This window comes from Lactuca sativa, chromosome 5 (assembly GCF_002870075.4).
Source record: "Lactuca sativa cultivar Salinas chromosome 5, Lsat_Salinas_v11, whole genome shotgun sequence".
Lineage (NCBI taxonomy): Eukaryota > Viridiplantae > Streptophyta > Magnoliopsida > Asterales > Asteraceae > Lactuca > Lactuca sativa.
The window spans coordinates 182995658-183015027 of NC_056627.2; the positions used below are offsets into that span (position 1 = coordinate 182995658).

The window sequence follows — 19370 nt, forward strand, 5'->3', positions numbered from 1 at the left end:
TTCACTTGAAATCTTCACTCATAGTACATATATACTTGACCATAAATGACCAACCAAGTTATAGAGATATTACATATTTCATTTGCACATCTTGATCACTCAAATACCCCCTACCATTTTCTCTATTTTTCTTCTTCTTTGGCTACCAAGAACTCACCATTAGAGGTAGGGTTTTCCTTTGAAAGCAAAGAGGAAGCAACCTCTTCTTCCTCTACTCCTTTCCTATTGATCGAAACAACAAACTCCCTTGAATTTGTTGCTTCCTTTTTCCCCTTCCTACTTTGTGTTTCCTACTACTAGATTAAAAATGAAAGCAATGAGGAAGCTATTGGAGCAACCCTCTGCCACTAGCTATCGACAACAACCACTATCTCTGTTGTCTTCATGTTTCTTTTCCTTCCCTTTTTTTTGCATCTGATCACCCCCATTCTTGTCGATTTTTCAAGAACCAAATGTTTAAAGTTGTTGATGCTCGAAGCCTCACATGAAATATTACAAAAACAAACTACGCCTCGAGTCTAGATCGAGATCATGCATAAAGTGTAACGCCCGCAAATCCGGGCTAATCAAATTAGAGGCAATAGGGGTCGAAAATGACTTTTCAACAAAAGATTATTTAGAATAAATAATCTTAACCACGTTGTAGAGTATGTTACAAGGTTTTCGTACATATAAAGAACGCCGAAATCCGAGTTATAACGAAGAAGTTATGACCCGTTGAAGTTTCGCGACGGAACCGGCACGATACCGGGAAGCGTAAATAGTGAATTTACGATAGAGCGAGATTTAGCCTTAGCGATCTAAATGAAAGTTGTAGAATATGTTAAACTAATAACACCAATAAAAAGAACGCCCAAATCTGACTTCGTATGAGGAAGTTATGATTTTTCTAAGATTTAGCATAGCAGTGCACAGCCCGAAATCTGAATTTTAGATCGGTCGATTTTTAGCCGACGGGATCTAAATGAAAGTTGTAGTACTCGTAAATACCAATGCGTGGATATAAAGAACGTCGATAATAGAGCTCATATGCGAAAGATATGGACGAAGCTTAGTCCCTACTTTTCGAGCGAGGCGAATTCGATACAGTTTTGTAAATCCGAGATAGAATGAGAATTAGCCAACGAGGTCTAAATGAGAGTTGAAGATCTCATTAATAGGAACTCAACGGTAAAAAGACAGACAAAAAATGAAACTCGTATGTGAAAGTTATGGACGAAGCTTAGTCTCTACTTTTCGAGCGCAGCGAATTCGATACAGTTTTGTAAATCCGAGATAGAATGAGAATTAGCTAACGAGGTCTAAATGAAAGCTGAAGATCTCATTAATAGGAACTCAACAGTAAAAAGACAGACAAAAACGGAGCTCGTATGCAAAAGTTACAGACGAAGCTTGGAGACTACTTTACTATACACTTCCTATAAATACAAGGGTGAACTCCTCATATTTTCTTCACACCATAAGCCTTTCTTTCTCTCTCTAACTTCTCTCTAACCTCCCTAAACCCCTCCCAAGTCTAGGGAACCTCCCTATCACAAGAAGAAAGCCCCGGAGCGCCCGATGGCTCCGAGAAGAAAAGCTTTCGGCTCGGAAACGCTGCTCTAGCGAAACCCGGTTTTTAATAAAAACCCGCTGTAAGTGAGTTATGCCTATACTATATTTAATATAGCTTTTATTTAATTATAGTAACATTATTAGGACCTTAAAATAATTATTTGGGCTATTATTATGAGTTGTATTGAGTGTTATTTAACACTTATATAATAGTAATAATAGCTAAACTATTAATTAGTCGCGATTAACGTTAAAACTAAACTCTAGTGGTATTAATAGTAGGTTTTGGTCAAGGAAAAATTGTTTTAAGAAGTAACGAAGAGCTGTCCGAGTGCCGAGTCACCACCTTACCAGGTGAGTGCATAGTCCCTTTCATCTTACACATAGATATGAAGTATTTTATATAAATTACGTGCTATGTGTGCATATTATCTGAATACTTGCTGTCTATGCTGGTTGAACGTTTTATACATGTTTTAAAGGACTTAAACTGTATACGTATCTTATATATACGAAAATGTTGGGTATGAGATAGGTAGATGAATGATGAGAGATAGAAGATGACGTGAGTATACATTGGCAGCTATAGACTTAGTGCCTATGGGACAAACACCGGTAGCTATGGACTTAGTACCTTTTAGACGTTGGTAGCTATGGATTTAGTACCTGTTGGGAATTGGTAGCTATGGACTTAGTACCTTTAGTTAGACGCTGGTAGCTAAGGATTTAGTACCTGTAGGAATTGGTAGCTATGGACTTAGTACCTGTTGAACATTGGTAGCTATGAACTTAGTACCTATTAGATAAAGACTGGTAGCTATGGATTTAGTACCCGATGAACAGACTATAGCAGCTATGGATTAGTGCTTTATGAACGAACATTGGCGGCTATGGATTTAGTGCCAGTCCTATAACCCTGGAAGTAAGGGACTTGGGAATAAACGAATGCTAGATAGATGACTCTTAGGTTAAATCCTTAAAGAGTAAAGAAGATAATGGGGATGGGTAATTGGGTTGATTGTTTGATTGAACATAATAATTATATTATTGTGGGTTGAAAACCCTATGTACTCACCAGGTTTCCCCACATGACCCACTCAGTTTATGTATATCACAGGTGACGAAGTGAAGTGACATTACACTGAGAGATTTAAAAGAGATGTAGATCACTAGTGTAAATCATTGTAAGTTCTGTTTATGCTTATGTTTCGATATTAACGATGACACCCCAAACATTTTAAAATGAAATAAATACGTTTCTTCGAAAATGTTTTAATAATGTATTTACCATGTTTTTCTGGGAACAAATTCCGCAACCTTTTTATAAAATGAAGTACTCTGATTTTTATAAAGCATAAACAAAATCGGTCTTTTCTGGCCGTGATTTTGGGGATGTCACATAAAGGGTGAGTCTTTATATCCCTATTTTATGTTTTTATGGTTTTTGGAGGAAGATACATGCTTATCTTGCTTATGTGAATGTTTCGATGCTATTTTGTGTTCATATCATATTGTGTGTATTTGTTTAGTTATTGCAAAGTTGTTATGATCATTTTAGTTGTATGTTGACAAGAGACATGATGAAATGATAGAAATTATGGGAATCATAGATAAAAGGTTTGTGAGATTTTATGTTCGTTACATGTCATAAAATGTTAGTATATAAGTTGTTTTACAAATAGCAAGTTTAAAAATGTATATATGTTCTTTTGTACAATTTTTATGCAAAATGGTATGATTGATTATTCATATATTTTGTAAGCACACAAGTACTTATATTTCTAAATAAAGGTGTGTTTGTCGGAAAATAACAGCCTAGTATGTCTATTTATGATTTATATGAAAAATAGACTTAAAATGCTTTTGGCTAAATGAAATAAGGTCTAGTATGTAAATCGTATAATCATAGTGTATATATCTATGTATAGACATGATGGTATTTTGTAGAATACCTATGTGTTACTAGACATGGATAAAGACTAACTACTTAATGAATTAAGGATGAGCCCGAGAAGAAGCTAAGAAAGATAGAAGAGATAGATGATTAGGAGAAATAGAAATGTGTTCCATTGGAGAAGAATAGTAGAGGATAAAGTATGAGAATAAGAGAATAGAATGCTAAGGCATGAGAAGAGATTGAAGAAAAGAGATAGATGTGATGAGATGAGAAAGATTCGCAATCTATACCATGAGAAAAAGCATTTAGAAATTAGAGTATGAAATAAAAGAAAAGAAGAAATATTAGAGTATGAAAGATAGAAAGAATAAATGAACATGAAAATAGAAAGAATATAACTCACCAGACACATTATGTTCATGTAGTAGTAGTCATGGTTCCTAAAGGGAAGACTAGATCACAAGAACTTAGATTAGGTATTATTTCATTGTCGTTCCTACTTGTATGTACGCTTATATTGTAAACCTATTGCTATACCTGATACATAAAATGTTTTTGTTTTTATGAGTTAATAGAATTCCGCAAAATTTTTAGAAATAACTCTGATAATCCCATTAAACTAAATGATAGAAAGTTTGGGTCGCTACATATACAATAACTAAATAAGTTATATTCAACTATATAAAATCTAAGCTCTTAAATGAATTTGATTGTTATATTTAACTACAACTTTTCACCGATACTTAATATCAACTCTCAGCTATTAATGACTATTTCACTTATAGTAAGTTATAACTATTCAAAGATATACAATCTATTCTATTAAGTTATATTCAACTATAACTGTATACTAACTACAATATTAGTTACGTTTAGCTATAAATATCCAATCACTACTTTTCAATTATATCCGGGTATAACTATTCAACCACTAATATGTAAATTATATTAAGTTAAAATTGTTGAATCACCGCTTCTCAGTTATATTCGGCTATAACTGTTCAATCATTGATATAGCCGTTATATCCAACTATAATTGTTAAATCACTACATCTCAATTATATTTAGCTAACTCAATCACAAGTTCACAACTTTTTGCTAATACATCAATATCAATTATAGCAACTCACAACAATAAACCGCAATATCAACTTCTTTTGGCCTACAATAATAAACAACTATACTAGCTATTTAACACATCAATATTACTATACTCAACTATAAACTTAGCTAAACCAACTTATTACTTTATATAACATAAACTTTCTTTAATACTCATATATACCATATTAGTATAGCTCTCAACAATATACATTTGTATTATCTTTGAACTCATAAAATATTGATTCTCAATAACCAACATATTGTATGTCACATAATAGATTAATGAATACATATCTAAATATCAACTATCTGGAATAAAAGTATGCTTACTCACCTTGAGATGTTTTAGGTGTATGCGATTCCAACTCTTGTAGTCTTATATCCGTTCTCGTTTCATATATTTTCAAAATGGCATACAAATCTTGAATATTATAACTTAAGGCATCACCCATTTATTCATAAACTTGACTTAATATTTTCAAAAAGTCATAATGTTTATTAAAACTCCAGACATCTACATCTCATAAGCTAGCTGTATATATGTCTTAATCTATTAAGACATAACATAAACACTATTAACTTACCATAGACATCCATTCTCCATTTCAAGTACTTCTAGCTTAATGTATAAGTCATTTATGCACGACTTAATACCATGACCAATAATTTTGTGCATCAATCTAATTATGCTCCATGATTAATTCATCCACATGTCTTCATTCATTAAGATGTATGCTCTATATCATCATGTTATAACCTTTCACAAATAGGGTTCATCACCAACTATTTCGATTCAAGAATTAACTAAGAATTACAGATAATAAGAACATAAACATTATATTTACTAATATATGCGTCTTCATAATTCCAGTTTCACAACATATATGATCATATAAATTTATAGTGTTCATGAGCCCCACTTCAATTTAACACGCAAGGATAAAATTTAACCAAAGAAGGAGATTATTATCTTTAATCTAAATGCTTGGTGATCATCTCCTTTAGATTTCTCTTGTTTCCCTCCTTTTCCTGCTCGAAATCCTTCAGAATTTGTCCCATATGTTTCTGGAGCATTTTGACGAAGAATGAGAAAATAGCCAACCTTCTTTCATTATATATGTTTTTCTCAGTTGACGTCTATATTTCACATACGTGCTTTTCACAGGTCGCATTCTTCGTCGTGTCGTGTACAATTCCCACATGTCGTGTTTCCCATATTCAGTTATAGAATCCTACTATGACTGTGTCACATACTTTAACACTACACCTCGTGTAATAGTAAAGTAAATTTCCTTCACTAAAATAGCAATGTAAGACAATGTTTTAAGTCAAATTTCATCCATGCATTGCATAGCTCTAGGATTTCACAACATGTGCTTACAACAGTCCATCATTTAACAACTCTTTCCACTTTTACCATCTTCAGCCATCATCACCATATCTAACAACATAAACTTCATTCCAATCACTTCTAAGACCACCAAAAAAAATTATTGACAATTTTATTCAGAAGATACAATGTTTAGATTTGAGATCTTATAATATTTATTAAATAACCAAAATACCCCTATAGTCAAATACCCTTGTAGCATAAATACTAGAGTTTACAAAATGTTTATTACAATCACCATCTAAAATCCATGATGAAATCCACCATGATCAAAACATGACCCTTTATCTTCATCTTCTTCCTTATAACCCAACATTAGGGGAATATGTCACGGTAGGAGTTACATCCACACCTTCTGTGGTGGTAGCTCAGATTCACAACGATGCTGGAATGACTTTCGAATAGGGTGTAAAAAATCAAAGGAATGCATCGATTAAATATTGTGGGCTTCAAGTTGCGTTGATGTTCCGCTAGTTTTAATGGTGTGTATCACTAAAAGAGGTCACTAGGAGTGATGAAATGGTATGGGTAAGTTTTGGTGGTGGTGGGAAAAGAACGAAGAAGGGGTCACTCACTGAAAAAAGCTAAGGCAACGAAAACGATTTCTGTTGGAGGTAATGGTGGCCGGGGATCCAATTATGATGGTCGACGACCATTTGGTGATGGTGGGCAGTAGCTGTTGTAACATCCAAAAATTTATGATCCCAAAATTTCATTTTGATTTAAGCAAATACAATATTCCAAATCATGGTTCAGACAACCCAATATAACAATATGTCAAACATCATGAAAATCAGAGTATGTCCTATAAGCAGAATCCGTATGGTGTGTGCGATGCAGTCAACATAAGCTCTTCCCTTTGGAACCGGAAGTACTTGAAACATAAACTAAAACCATAAGCACAAAACTTAGTGAGTCTCCCAAAATACCACATACCATACATATCATATAATGGGCCCTGCCCAAATGAGATACGGGCCCCACCCACACTCGAATAATAATGAGATACGAGCCCCGACCACACTTGAACAACGGGCCCTACCTAATGAGATATAGGCCTCACCCATACTCAGATAATAATAAGATACGTGCCCTACCCACACTCAGATAATGGTGAGATACGGGCCCCGCCCAACTCACATAACGGGCCCCGCCCAATAAACATACATATAAAAGTACATACAAGTATTATACAAACAACAAGTATAATAACATAACCAAACGAGGGTCGGCCTTGGTGCCTTAGACCCGCTAAACCAGTAAGGAAACTTACCTCGAATATTGAACGATAGCTGAATAGGTCTTGATTCTGAATATCATCTCTACCAAACCCCTAAATAGAAACAATTCCTTAGATACAACTCCAAATGCCTCAACACCCCCTATAGGTCAAACTTGGTCAAAAATGAAAGTCAAAAGTCAAGGTCAACGACCCATGTTGACCCAACACACCGTGGTTCCCTTTGACCACGTCGTGTTTCCTCGAGCTCCAGCAACTTAATATATTAAGCTGTTTCCTTCAACATCAAGAGTTCCCAACCTCAGATCCAGACTCCAATTGAAACTTAGAAGGGTTAAGTTTCCAACTTTACCCATAGGGATCACCAAAAAGGGTCTAACACCCAACCCTAAAGCTTAAAAGTACAAGGCTTAATCCAATAAGCACTTAACTCATGAGTCCAAGCCCCAAAACACATATATGACCTAATTAAGCTAGAAAATCATGTAAAGTTGCCAACATTAAGTTTGTGCATGCCTAAAAGAAGCTCTTAAGCTTAAAAAGGAACTTATTGCATGCATAGGTCCAATTCCTCAAATGAAGCTTACAACTTTAAGCATAAGAAGGCCAAGACAAACTCAGATTTGAAATGACAAGTCCTTAAAATGACCAAATTTCTCCAACCACCCAAAAAGGACCAAAACATGGAATACAGAGATCTAAAAAACATGATACCTCAAGGAGATTGCCACAAGTGGTGAGATTCTAGATCTAAAACCTTCCTTCCAAGATACACACCTTCAAACTCCTAAACTCCTTCAAACGAGCACAATAATCCAGTCAAAACTTCAAAAACACCACCAAGAAAGCTCAAAACTCGATTTAGGGTTTCATATAATAAGGGAGGCTGGTAAGGAGGCTGGTTAAGGGGACTTAAGGCCTTTAAATAGGGTGCAACATCCTAAAAATTGGGGTTTCCTTCCCAGCTGTCAACACGCTGTGTTGAGGCACCTCAACATGCCCTATGGGCTCATTAAAATTCATGGCCAAGGACATCTCGACACACCATGTTAAGGCTCCCAGTTGCCGCAAACCACAAAGGTTGTTCGTGTAATTTACTCTTCTTTTAATTAGAGTTATTCGACATTTGGATAAAAACAAAATGTCCAATTCAACAATTTGGATTGGACATTGGTTCATATATTTAGATTTTTGGATTGGTTTTCAACAAAATCAAATTATTATTTTATCTTTCAGATTTAGGTCTATAAAGCACAACTGAATACTCCAAAAAAAAAAAAGCAGAACTATTTATTATTTATTAATCCATATTTTTAATTTTCAATCTATATTTTTAATTGATTATTAATTTACTAAACCAAATAAATTTCATTGATGTTTATTTTTTTCAATAGTTTTTTAACTATAAAATATTAAATTAAAATTGTTTTTCTTTGTATCTGTCTGTAAATTTTAATTTACAAATAAACTGTATGTTTTTTATATAGTGTTGACCAAGGTTGTTAAAATCGCTTGACAGTAGCTCGCCACTCGACATGGTTAATGGATTAATCAATCTTGGCGGGGATTAATTGTGGACATAGATTGGTAATAAAATATTACAATTAATCAAAGATTAATATATGTTAAGAAAAACAAGTACTTCAAAATTAGAAAACAAGAAAATTTCTAATTTGAAAATTTAAAAAGATGAAAATATGAATATTTTGGTTTACTTAATTCTGAAAATTTGAAAATTTTGGAGTAAAAAAAAGTTTATTTTTTGAACTTTTTTTTTTCACTTTTGTTAACCGATTAATCCCGCTAGACCGATTAATCCTGCCAAACTGATTAATCCCTAATTTTCGTTAAGCACCCTTAATTCTCGTCAGTTGGAGAATTCCAAGCGATTAATCCACGATTAATCCCGATTTCCACAACCTTGGTTTTAACTAATATTCAATTTATATATTTTAAAAAACATTTCAGTTCTTAAAAACCTAATTGTAAAATAGATGTAAGTGCATTGTAATTTGGTTAATTTGGATATGATTTGAATTTACTTTTAGATTATTCGTATGAGGAATTGACAGAAATGTCCTACGAAGTTTGTAGGATTGGTTGATTCAGTCCCTAAAGTTTTTGCCGGGTTTTATGGGTCTCTAAACTAGGATACGACCTGCTCTTTTAGTCCCGGTCAATCTGTAATAGCCGGTTCACCATGCGACAATGACCATTTAGACAAAAAAAAAAAAAAAAAAAAAACTCACATTGTGCCCCTATTAAGGAAATTCGGGGAACACATGCTAGTCTCACCTTCATCTCCATCCAATACCACCCTTATTCCACATTCCTCACAACCTCCTCCGTTAACCCGCCGCCCTACCTTAACTAACTGCTCATCAACATTTTATTCAACCATTACAGCCACCATAACCCACCTTAATAACCATCAAATCAATATCATAACAGTTCAATCCAACCACCCTTATTCCTCCCCTTTGTCTCGTGAAATCAGCCACCACCGGAGCACCCATAACCCACAAAAACTACCAGTCACCCACCATAACCAATCACCTGCAAATTGAAGAAAAATAAGATTAACTCTCGTTTTCTATGTGAACCTCATCAAACCCACACATCCTTCTAACCTCGCATCCATCAAACCTCCAACTCAGAGGGAGAATGAGAGGTAGCTTGTGCGATTTTGAACAGAAAAGAAGGAAGGAAGGGGTCAATTCCTTGAATAACTAAAATGGAATCAAAGAAAAGAGTGGAATGGGGCTGCGATTGAAAATCGATTAGAAGGAGAAGAGAGATGTGATCTTCAGTGAGTGTGTGTGACGATCGAGGGTGAAGACGGAAAGAAGAGAAACGATTAATTTCTGGTACGGATTGAGTGTGAATCGTCTTTATGAAGAGCTAATAAAATCGATTTTGTTGCGGGATGCCCGTACACACGAAGACACACAAGAAATCGAATGGGTTACTATCTTTCATTCTTCTCCCAAATCACTTTGATCTTGTGGCATAAACATTTGATCCCCAAACTTATTTTTTTGGCTTTATATGGATACAATGTGGGTTTTTTATTATCTAAATGGTCAGGTTAACAGAGACTAAAAGAACAAGTTGTATCTTAGTTTATGGATACATTAAGCCCGACAAAAACTTTAGGGACTGAATCGAACAAGCATAAAAACTTTAGAGGACATTTGTGTCATTTCCCCTATTCATACCCTTATTTTAAAAACAAAAAAAAAAAAAAAAAAAAAAAAAAAAAAAAAAAAATTCAAGTCATGGGATGAAATTGGAGCCATAAAAACGCCCCTACACTTTTAATATGTATCAGGTACAATATGGGCACACGCATGTGTAAGAAAAGATTGTGTGAAAGAAATGTGTACTTTTTTACTAGTTGATAGATAATCGAATTCACCTAATTGTAATTTGTGTATATGTAAATACTTTATATGTGCCACTTTAATTGATTTATTTGAATGATTTCTTGTTATTGTTTGTTGTATTAATTTGCTAATTTTTCCGGCAGCAAGGAACACATTAAACCCCCCCCCCCCCCCCCCCCCCCCCCCCACCCACCCCCATTTATTTATTTCGATATAACAGGTAATGTTAATTACGTATTGTCAGCTTTTCAAGTTTTCTAGTAGGTAGTTTTGAAACTATGTTTTTTCTAACAATTTGATCAAATAAAGTAGTGTGTTATATTAAATACTGGGACCTAGTCCTTACGACAAAGGAAAGGTTTTGAAAGGACAGATGGATATGATCTCTTTGATAGCACTCTAAAGTTGCATTTGAACAACGGTTGGTGATGCAATAGAATGAGTTGTTGACTCTGCCAAAATCATCCTTAGACATCAACCTATATATATGTTCAGATATCATAGCAGGGTTCATGCTGTAGCAACAGCTTTCATAATCTTCAACGAAAGACAGACACAAAGATATGGGTGGAATTTTCTTGTCATTGTTAGCAATAACTTCACTGCTTCCTTTGTATACAATTGGTGGAACTACCAGGAGCTATGAGTTTAACGTATGTCTCATTACATATGATGCTTATCATTTTAATTTGTAGTCCAACAAGTTGATCTATTTTTTCATGCAGATCGAGCTGCAAAACGTGACACGACTGTGCCACACAAAAAGCATGGTTACGGTCAATGGAAAATTTCCAGGTCCACGTATTGTCGCTCGAGAGGGTGATCGGCTTCTTATAAAAGTTACTAACCATGTCTCCAGTAACATTACAATCCATTGGTATAATTAAGAGCTGTACATTTTGTATTTTCTAACGCTCTATAACGTATTATTATTACTTTAAATACAATCTCATCGTACTATATATGATTCTGATGCATGCATGCTATATACACAGGCATGGTATTAGACAACTTCGGAGTGGATGGGCCGATGGGCCAGCATACATAACTCAATGCCCCATACAAACTGGCCAGAGTTATGTGTACAACTACACTGTTATTGGACAAAGAGGAACATTGTTTTGGCATGCACATATATCATGGTTACGAGCAAGTGTTTATGGTCCTCTCATCATTCTGCCAAAGCTTAATGTCCCCTACCCTTTTACCAAGCCCTATAAAGAAGTTCCCATCATCTTTGGTAAAACTACGTACATATATACTTTGTTGAATCTTTTAATCTCTAAGCTTGTAGCTATGTTGTACTTAATTACATCAGTTTTGCATGCATGAGAGTAATTACAATTTTGTATGTCTACAGGAGAGTGGTTCAATACTGATCCAGAGGCTATAATTTCGCAAGCAACACAAACCGGTGGGGGTCCAAATGTTTCCGATGCCTATACCTTCAATGGGCTTCCCGGACCTTTGTACAATTGCTCTGCTAAAGGTACCGTATTTCTAGCCTTTGTTACATACGTACGTACGTACACCCCTGGAATACATATTTATATATATAGAATACGTGTATACATATGTATTGAAAGAAACCATGACTGAATGAGAATGCTCATGAAATCTGCAGACACATTCAAGCTGAAGGTAAAAACCGGGAAGACGTACCTCCTTCGACTGATCAACGCAGCACTCAATGATGAACTCTTTTTTAGCATAGCAAACCACACCCTCACCGTTGTTGAGGCTGATGCCATTTATGTAAAACCTTTCAAAACTGAAACGCTTATACTAGCTCCTGGTCAAACCACCAACGTCCTCCTTAAAACCAAATCCAAATTTCCCGGTGCCAACTTTCTCATGTCTGCTAGACCATATGTAACGGGTCAAGGAACCTTTGACAATTCCACAGTTGCTGGTATTCTCGAATATGAGTCACCTGTTCCGATGAAAAATCTTCCACTCTTTACACCAACATTACCATCTTTAAATGACACTTCATTCGTGTCAAAGTTTTCAAATAGACTTCGAAGCTTGGCAAACTCTAAATTTCCTGCTAATGTCCCACAGAAGATCGACAAACATTTATTTTTCACAGTAGGACTTGGGACGGCCCCTTGTGCGCAAAATAGAACTTGCCAAGGACCGAACGGGGCTAGATTCGCTGCATCCATAAATAATGTGTCATTCGTACAACCAAGTGTTGCCCTTCTCCAGTCCCACTTCTTTAATAAATCGAAGGGTGTTTATAGTCCTTATTTCCCTATCAACCCAGTGCATTGGTTTAATTATACCGGAACTCCTCCAAATAACACCTTTGTGAGCAATGGTACAAAGCTCATGGTTCTTCCTTTCAATACTAGTGTGGAGTTGGTCATGCAAGATACCAGCATTCTTGGTGCCGAAAGCCACCCTCTTCATCTCCATGGCTTCAATTTCTTTGTTGTTGGTCAAGGGTTTGGAAACTACGATCCTAAGAAGGACCCTAAGAACTTCAATCTTGTGGACCCTATCGAAAGAAACACGGTTGGTGTGCCTTCTGGTGGGTGGGTTGCTATACGATTTCTAGCGGACAACCCAGGTTTGTTACTCATGCATGTAATTTCAGTTTGGTTTCTTGTGGTGCATATATGATTTATTTTAGTTTGTCATTGATATATTCTTCTTCTTATATATTGTCCAGGGGTGTGGTTCATGCATTGTCATTTGGAAGTTCATACCGGTTGGGGTTTGAAGATGGCATGGCTCGTCTTGGATGGAGAACTACCTAACCAAAAGCTCTTACCTCCACCGGCTGATCTTCCAAAATGTTAAAGCTTCCGTTGCTTGGAACATTTCAATCAATTTTTTTCAACAATTCAAGTTTGAGGGATGTGAATATATTGTTTTTCTACAACTTAACATCGGAATGTGTTATAGTGAGTGATTGACTAAATTCATGTGAGGAGGTACATCATTGAATAAAATCTAACAATTTCTTGCGTATGAATTGATTGTTTTTTCATCTTGGGTTGATAAGAATATAAAAGTAGAGTTACAAATGTTATTCTAAGCATTTTGGACACTAGAAAATCTATGCAAAACATTTCGTTCACTACTACTACATCCATAATGATCATATGACTTGGCTAGAATGAAGTACATTACATCACAAGCGTGCCAAATGCAAAGTCGACGAATGGGAGCCCATTATAAAACCACCGCATTTGTTAAAACCTACATGACACATTGCTTCTAGTAGAACCGTTTTCGATAAGGTGTAATTAAGTGACAACAATAACTATCGACGTCTGGTAAAAATTAAATTACACGGTTCCACCTAGAAATGTTAACCAATACCAAGTTATATAACCTTTTGTACTTTCAAAGATTCCGATAACTAATTAACTAAGGTGATGCTAAGTTAGCAACATACAACCTGTCATATATGTAAAAGAGGCACATGCACAAAAAATACTATAATTTGTTAACGACAAGAAGAAACAAATATAATTAACTATTACAAAATATATATCATGCATAGCCATAAAAGGAGAGTATTGTTTCAATAGTATGACACTTATGTTTTCCATATTATATTATCCTTAAATATGCTATTTGACATTGTGGTATTAGAGACGGATAATTCCCTCTGAAATACGCCTCGAATGACCAACGCCATGAGGAAAAAGAGTCGTTGGTAACCTATGTCCGTGCTTAGTGGTGAAGAAATTAGCAAAGGACCTTTTTTTTGGCCTCATTAGTCACTTTTAGCGGCAAATTATCATTTCGCAAATTGTTCATGATATATTTGCTCTTTCTTGAATCGATGTCGCTAATGTAATATTGATGAAGGTCTAAAAATCCATCATTTATATGCATTATGACCAATTCTTTTGTTTCTAATTGGTGCCCTTATTATAGTTAGCCACACTATACTAGGTCTTAAATTTATCATTATTCTATAACCAAAATTCACAAATGAAAATCGAATTTTATTTTCCAAAACCTAATCAAATATTAATATTCGGTTTCAAAACCTTAGTATTCAACTTTCAAAACCAAAACACTAATATCCATGTACTAAAATAAAGATTCATATTTTATTTCAAAGTATCGAACCCATATCATAAAAGCCAAAATGTGAAAGTCTAATATGTTGGAAAACTTGCTTTATGCAACAATAATTAAAAAACGAGTACAGGAGAAGGAGGACAAGAGATACATTTTGGGGTAATTTTCTTTGTATTCCATCCAATTAAAAAACTTCAACTTACATATCTTTAAATACTAGAGAAAACTCCTAAAAGAAAGGACCGCTACCACCACTAATTGGATAATCTATTTGACTCCTAAAAGGGCTTATGACTAAGTCAAAATACCAACAAATTAAGAAGAGATACTGATCAAGTCTTTTGCTACAAGTTTTGGATCAACTGACGTGTAAACAAACACGATTAACCAAACAATCACCCCTTAATCGATGTTTTTTCACTTTTTTCATACACAACAACTATCTCGTCAAAACAGCCTTCACCTTAAACCATCTCAACTTTTCAGGGGCAATCGACCACCACATTTATAGCCTTTGTTCACCGTCGACCTACCAACTACTTCACCTGCAAAGCTCGTCGACAACACCTGCTTTAACCAACAACACCTGAATACTGAGATCCACCTGCTCTCATCATCACCGAACCCGACACAATCTAGTTGTAACTTCTTCCGGCCACCTGCTTTACCAAGGCAACAACCACCATGATTTTTGATCTTTCCCGAACACATGGACTCCGTCTCGGTTACATCTAAAGTCTTCTACCACCCGACTGTTGTTTGTCACCACACATAATTCGTTCGCGCATAGCACTTCTGTGACACAAGAGCATTATTCCACCGATAAAGAAAACAAAGCCACCCGCTTCTACCTTTTTCTTTCCTGCGCCAAAATAATTGATGCAACGCCACCTGTGTTGAAGTCTTTACCTCTTTTTTTCTTTCGCACACCGGTAAATCTCTCCCTTTTCCGATGACTACACAAAACTTGCCACCAAATTTACCTTTGAATTCCATACTTCCCTTTGATCACGTCTATAGACAACATGTGTTCATCACCAGTCACCCCTTTTTTCTCAAATGATGCTTCCTGTCTCCCCATGACTACGGCCGACCCGAAACATACATTGTTTATGATTTTTCTGTCCAAAACTAGTTGCCAACCCACTGCTTCTGCTGCTCTCAGTTCCTGCAGTCAAAGGCTCCTCCCTCATTCGGAAGTCGACTCTCAAACCGGCCCTCTTCAACCTTCGCTATGATACCAAGTGTTGGAAAACCTTTGCTTCTTGCAACCATAATAATAAAAAAAGTGCATGAGAAGAACAAGAGATACGTTTTGGGGAAATTTTCTTTGTATACCATCTAATTAAAAAACTACAACTTACATATCTCTAAATACTACAAAAAACTCCTAAAAAAAGGTCCACTGCTACTACTAGTCGGATAATCTATTTGACTACTAAAAAGACTTATGACTAAATCAAAATACCAACAAATTAGGAAGAGATGATGAGACTTTTGCTAGAAGTTTTGGAACCACTAACCCGTAAACAAACACGATTAACCCAACATAGTCAAGGTGGGCATGTTAGTGCATTTGGTAAACTTTAGTATTTCATTAGATATCTTAGAGATATTTTGAATTGTGGCGTTAGTTTCATCACGTTTAGCCATAAGTTCATCCTTTATTTATACATGTTATGCTTTATGTACTTTATTCATCTCCTTACAAATGCGATCAATGACAACCTACAATTATGAAAAAAAAGACTATGAACAATTAATATATGTTCAACTTAACATAAAATAGCAACATGTTTTAACTTTGAAGAAAAAATGTTTCAGACCAATTTAAAAGAAGCTTTAAACTTAATGTAGCAATTTAGAACCCAGTTATAAAAAACTCTAGACCAATTTAGAACCCATTTATAAAATAAGCCCTAGACCAATTTAGAACACATTTATAAAATCTTGAATACCAACTATGGAATTGGATTTCACTAGAAGTATTCATGATTAGGCATCAGTAAGTTGAGATTTTTTGGCTTGGAGTTAGACCTAAAACTCAACTGTAGATATCCCTTTCTTTTAAGTTTTAGCTGTTCTACTCCAAGCTTATTTAACCAAAATGAACTACTTTCACCTGTCCAGTACAAAGATTTTCACCATTCCTATAAATCCAATGGATTTCTTCCTATAAATCCCAAGCCTTATTTTATAATTGAACAGTTTTATATATTGAATACAACTAATGGACTGGATTTGAAAAGAAGTATTAATGAGTGGGCATAAGTAAGTTGGCATAGTTTGAGAAATATCATATCTTTATTTAATACAAGTAATAAAGCTTATTTCTAAAAACATAAATAGATGTTCCATAATAGTATGATGGTTCACCTGATTTTTTGATACTATACATATTTCTAAAAACATAAAATATTTATAATCAAAAAGACTAATAACTCACCCACTGTATGTAATGCCCCGTTCTAAGAGTGGTTATATATGGTGCCCCGAGATCAAAGAGTAAGGGCGTTTCGGTCTTTTATAGGTATTGGGTTTTATTCGAAAAGGTTTCGGGTCGGGGTGTGTCACTAGAAGCGTAGGGCTTCTCACCACCTTTTCGATAAGGTGTAATTAAGTGACAACAATAACTATCGACGTCTGGTAAAAATTAAATTACACGGTTCCACCTAGAAATGTTAACCAATACCAAGTTATATAACCTTTTGTACTTTCAAAGATTCCGATAACTAATTAACTAAGGTGATGCTAAGTTAGCAACATACAACCCGTCATATATGTAAAAGAGGCACATGCACAAAAAATACTATAATTTGTTAACGACAAGAAGAAACAAATATAATTAACTATTACAAAATATATATCATGCATAGCCATAAAAGGAGAGTATTGTTTCAATAGTATGACACTTATGTTTTCCATATTATATTATCCTTAAATATGCTATTTGACATTGTGGTATTAGAGACGGATAATTCCCTCTGAAATACGCCTCGAATGACCAACGCCATGAGGAAAAAGAGTCGTTGGTAACCTATGTCCGTGCTTAGTGGTGAAGAAATTAGCAAAGGACCTTTTTTTTTTGGCCTCAGTAGTCACTTTTAGCGGCAAATTATCATTTCGCAAATTGTTCATGATATATTTGCTCTTTCTCGAATCTCTGTCGCTAATGTAATATTGATGAAGGTCTAAAAATCCATCATTTATATGCATTATGACCAATTCTTTTGTTTCTAATTGGTGCCCTTATTATAGTTAGCCACACTATACTAGGTCTTAAATTTATCATTATTCTATAACCAAAATTCACAAATGAAAATCGAATTTTATTTTCCAAAACCTAATCAAATATTAATATTCGGTTTCAAAACCTTAGTATTCAACTTTCAAAACCAAAACACTAATATCCATGTACTAAAATAAAGATTCATATTTTATTTCAAAGTATCGAACCCATATCATAAAAGCCAAAATGTGAAAGTCTAATATGTTGGAAAACCTTTGCTTTATGCAACAATAATTAAAAAACGAGTACAGGAGAAGGAGGACAAGAGATACATTTTGGGGTAATTTTCTTTGTATTCCATCCAATTAAAAAACTTCAACTTACATATCTTTAAATACTAGAGAAAACTCCTAAAAGAAAGGACCTCTACCACCACTAATTGGATGTGTTATAGTGAGTTGATTAAATTCATTTGAGGAGGTAGTACATAATTGAATAAAATCTAACAATTTCTTGCGTATGAATTGATTGTTTTTTTTTATCTTGGGTTGATTAGAATATAAAAGTAGAATTACAAATGTTATTCTAAGCATTTTGGACACTTGAAAATCTATGCAAAACATTTTGTTCACTACTACTACATCCATAATGATCATATGACTTGGCTAGAATGAAGTACATGACATCACATCCAGGCCAAATGCAAAGTTGACAAATGTGAGCCCATTATAAAACCCGGTTTACCACCGCATTTGTTAAAACCTACATGACACATTGCTTCTAGTAGAACCGTTTTCGATAAGGTGGAATTAAGTGACAACAATAACTATCAACGTCTAGTAAGAATTAAATTACACGGTTCCACCTATAAATGTTAACCAATACCAAGTTATATAACCCTTTTGTACTTTCTAAGATTCTGATAACTAATTAAATAACGTGTGATGCTAAGTTAGCAACATACAACCAGTCATATATGTATATGTAAAAGAAGCACATGCACAACAAATACTATAATTTCTTAATGACAAAAAGAAACAAATAATATAATTAACTATTACAAAATATATATCATGCATAGCCATAAAAAGAGACTGTTTCAATAGTATGACACTTAGGTTTTCCATATTATATTATCCTTAAATATGTTATTTGACATTGTGGTATTAGAGACGGATAATTCTCTCGGTAATACGCCTCTAATGACCAACGTCATGAGGAAAAAGAGTCGTTGGTAACCTATGTCCATGCTTGGTGGTGAAGAAATTAGAAAATGACTTTTTTTTTTTGCCTCAATAGTCAATTTTATCGGCAAATTATAATTTCGAAAATTGTTCATGATATATTTGCTCTTTGACGAATCTCTGTCGCTAATGTAATATTGATGAAGGTCTAAAAATTCATCATCTATAGCCATTATGACCAATTCTTTTGTTTCTAAGACCAATTCTTTTGTTTCTAATTGGTGTCCTTATTATAGTTAGCCACACTATACTAGGTCTTAAATTTATCATTATTCTATA

General features: G+C 34.6%; 1 protein-coding gene across 1 annotated transcript; it reads left to right on the forward strand.

Annotated features, from left to right (window-relative positions):
- The first annotated feature begins 11086 nt into the window (after positions 1–11086).
- On the forward strand, positions 11087–13550 carry LOC111897261 (laccase-17). Its single transcript, XM_023893221.3, has 6 exons — positions 11087–11224; positions 11297–11448; positions 11567–11811; positions 11932–12060; positions 12196–13146; positions 13249–13550. Exons 1-6 carry the CDS (start codon positions 11135–11137, stop codon positions 13377–13379), a joined length of 1698 nt encoding a protein of 565 aa, XP_023748989.2. The 5' UTR covers positions 11087–11134; the 3' UTR covers positions 13380–13550.
- The last annotated feature ends 5820 nt before the right edge of the window (positions 13551–19370 follow it).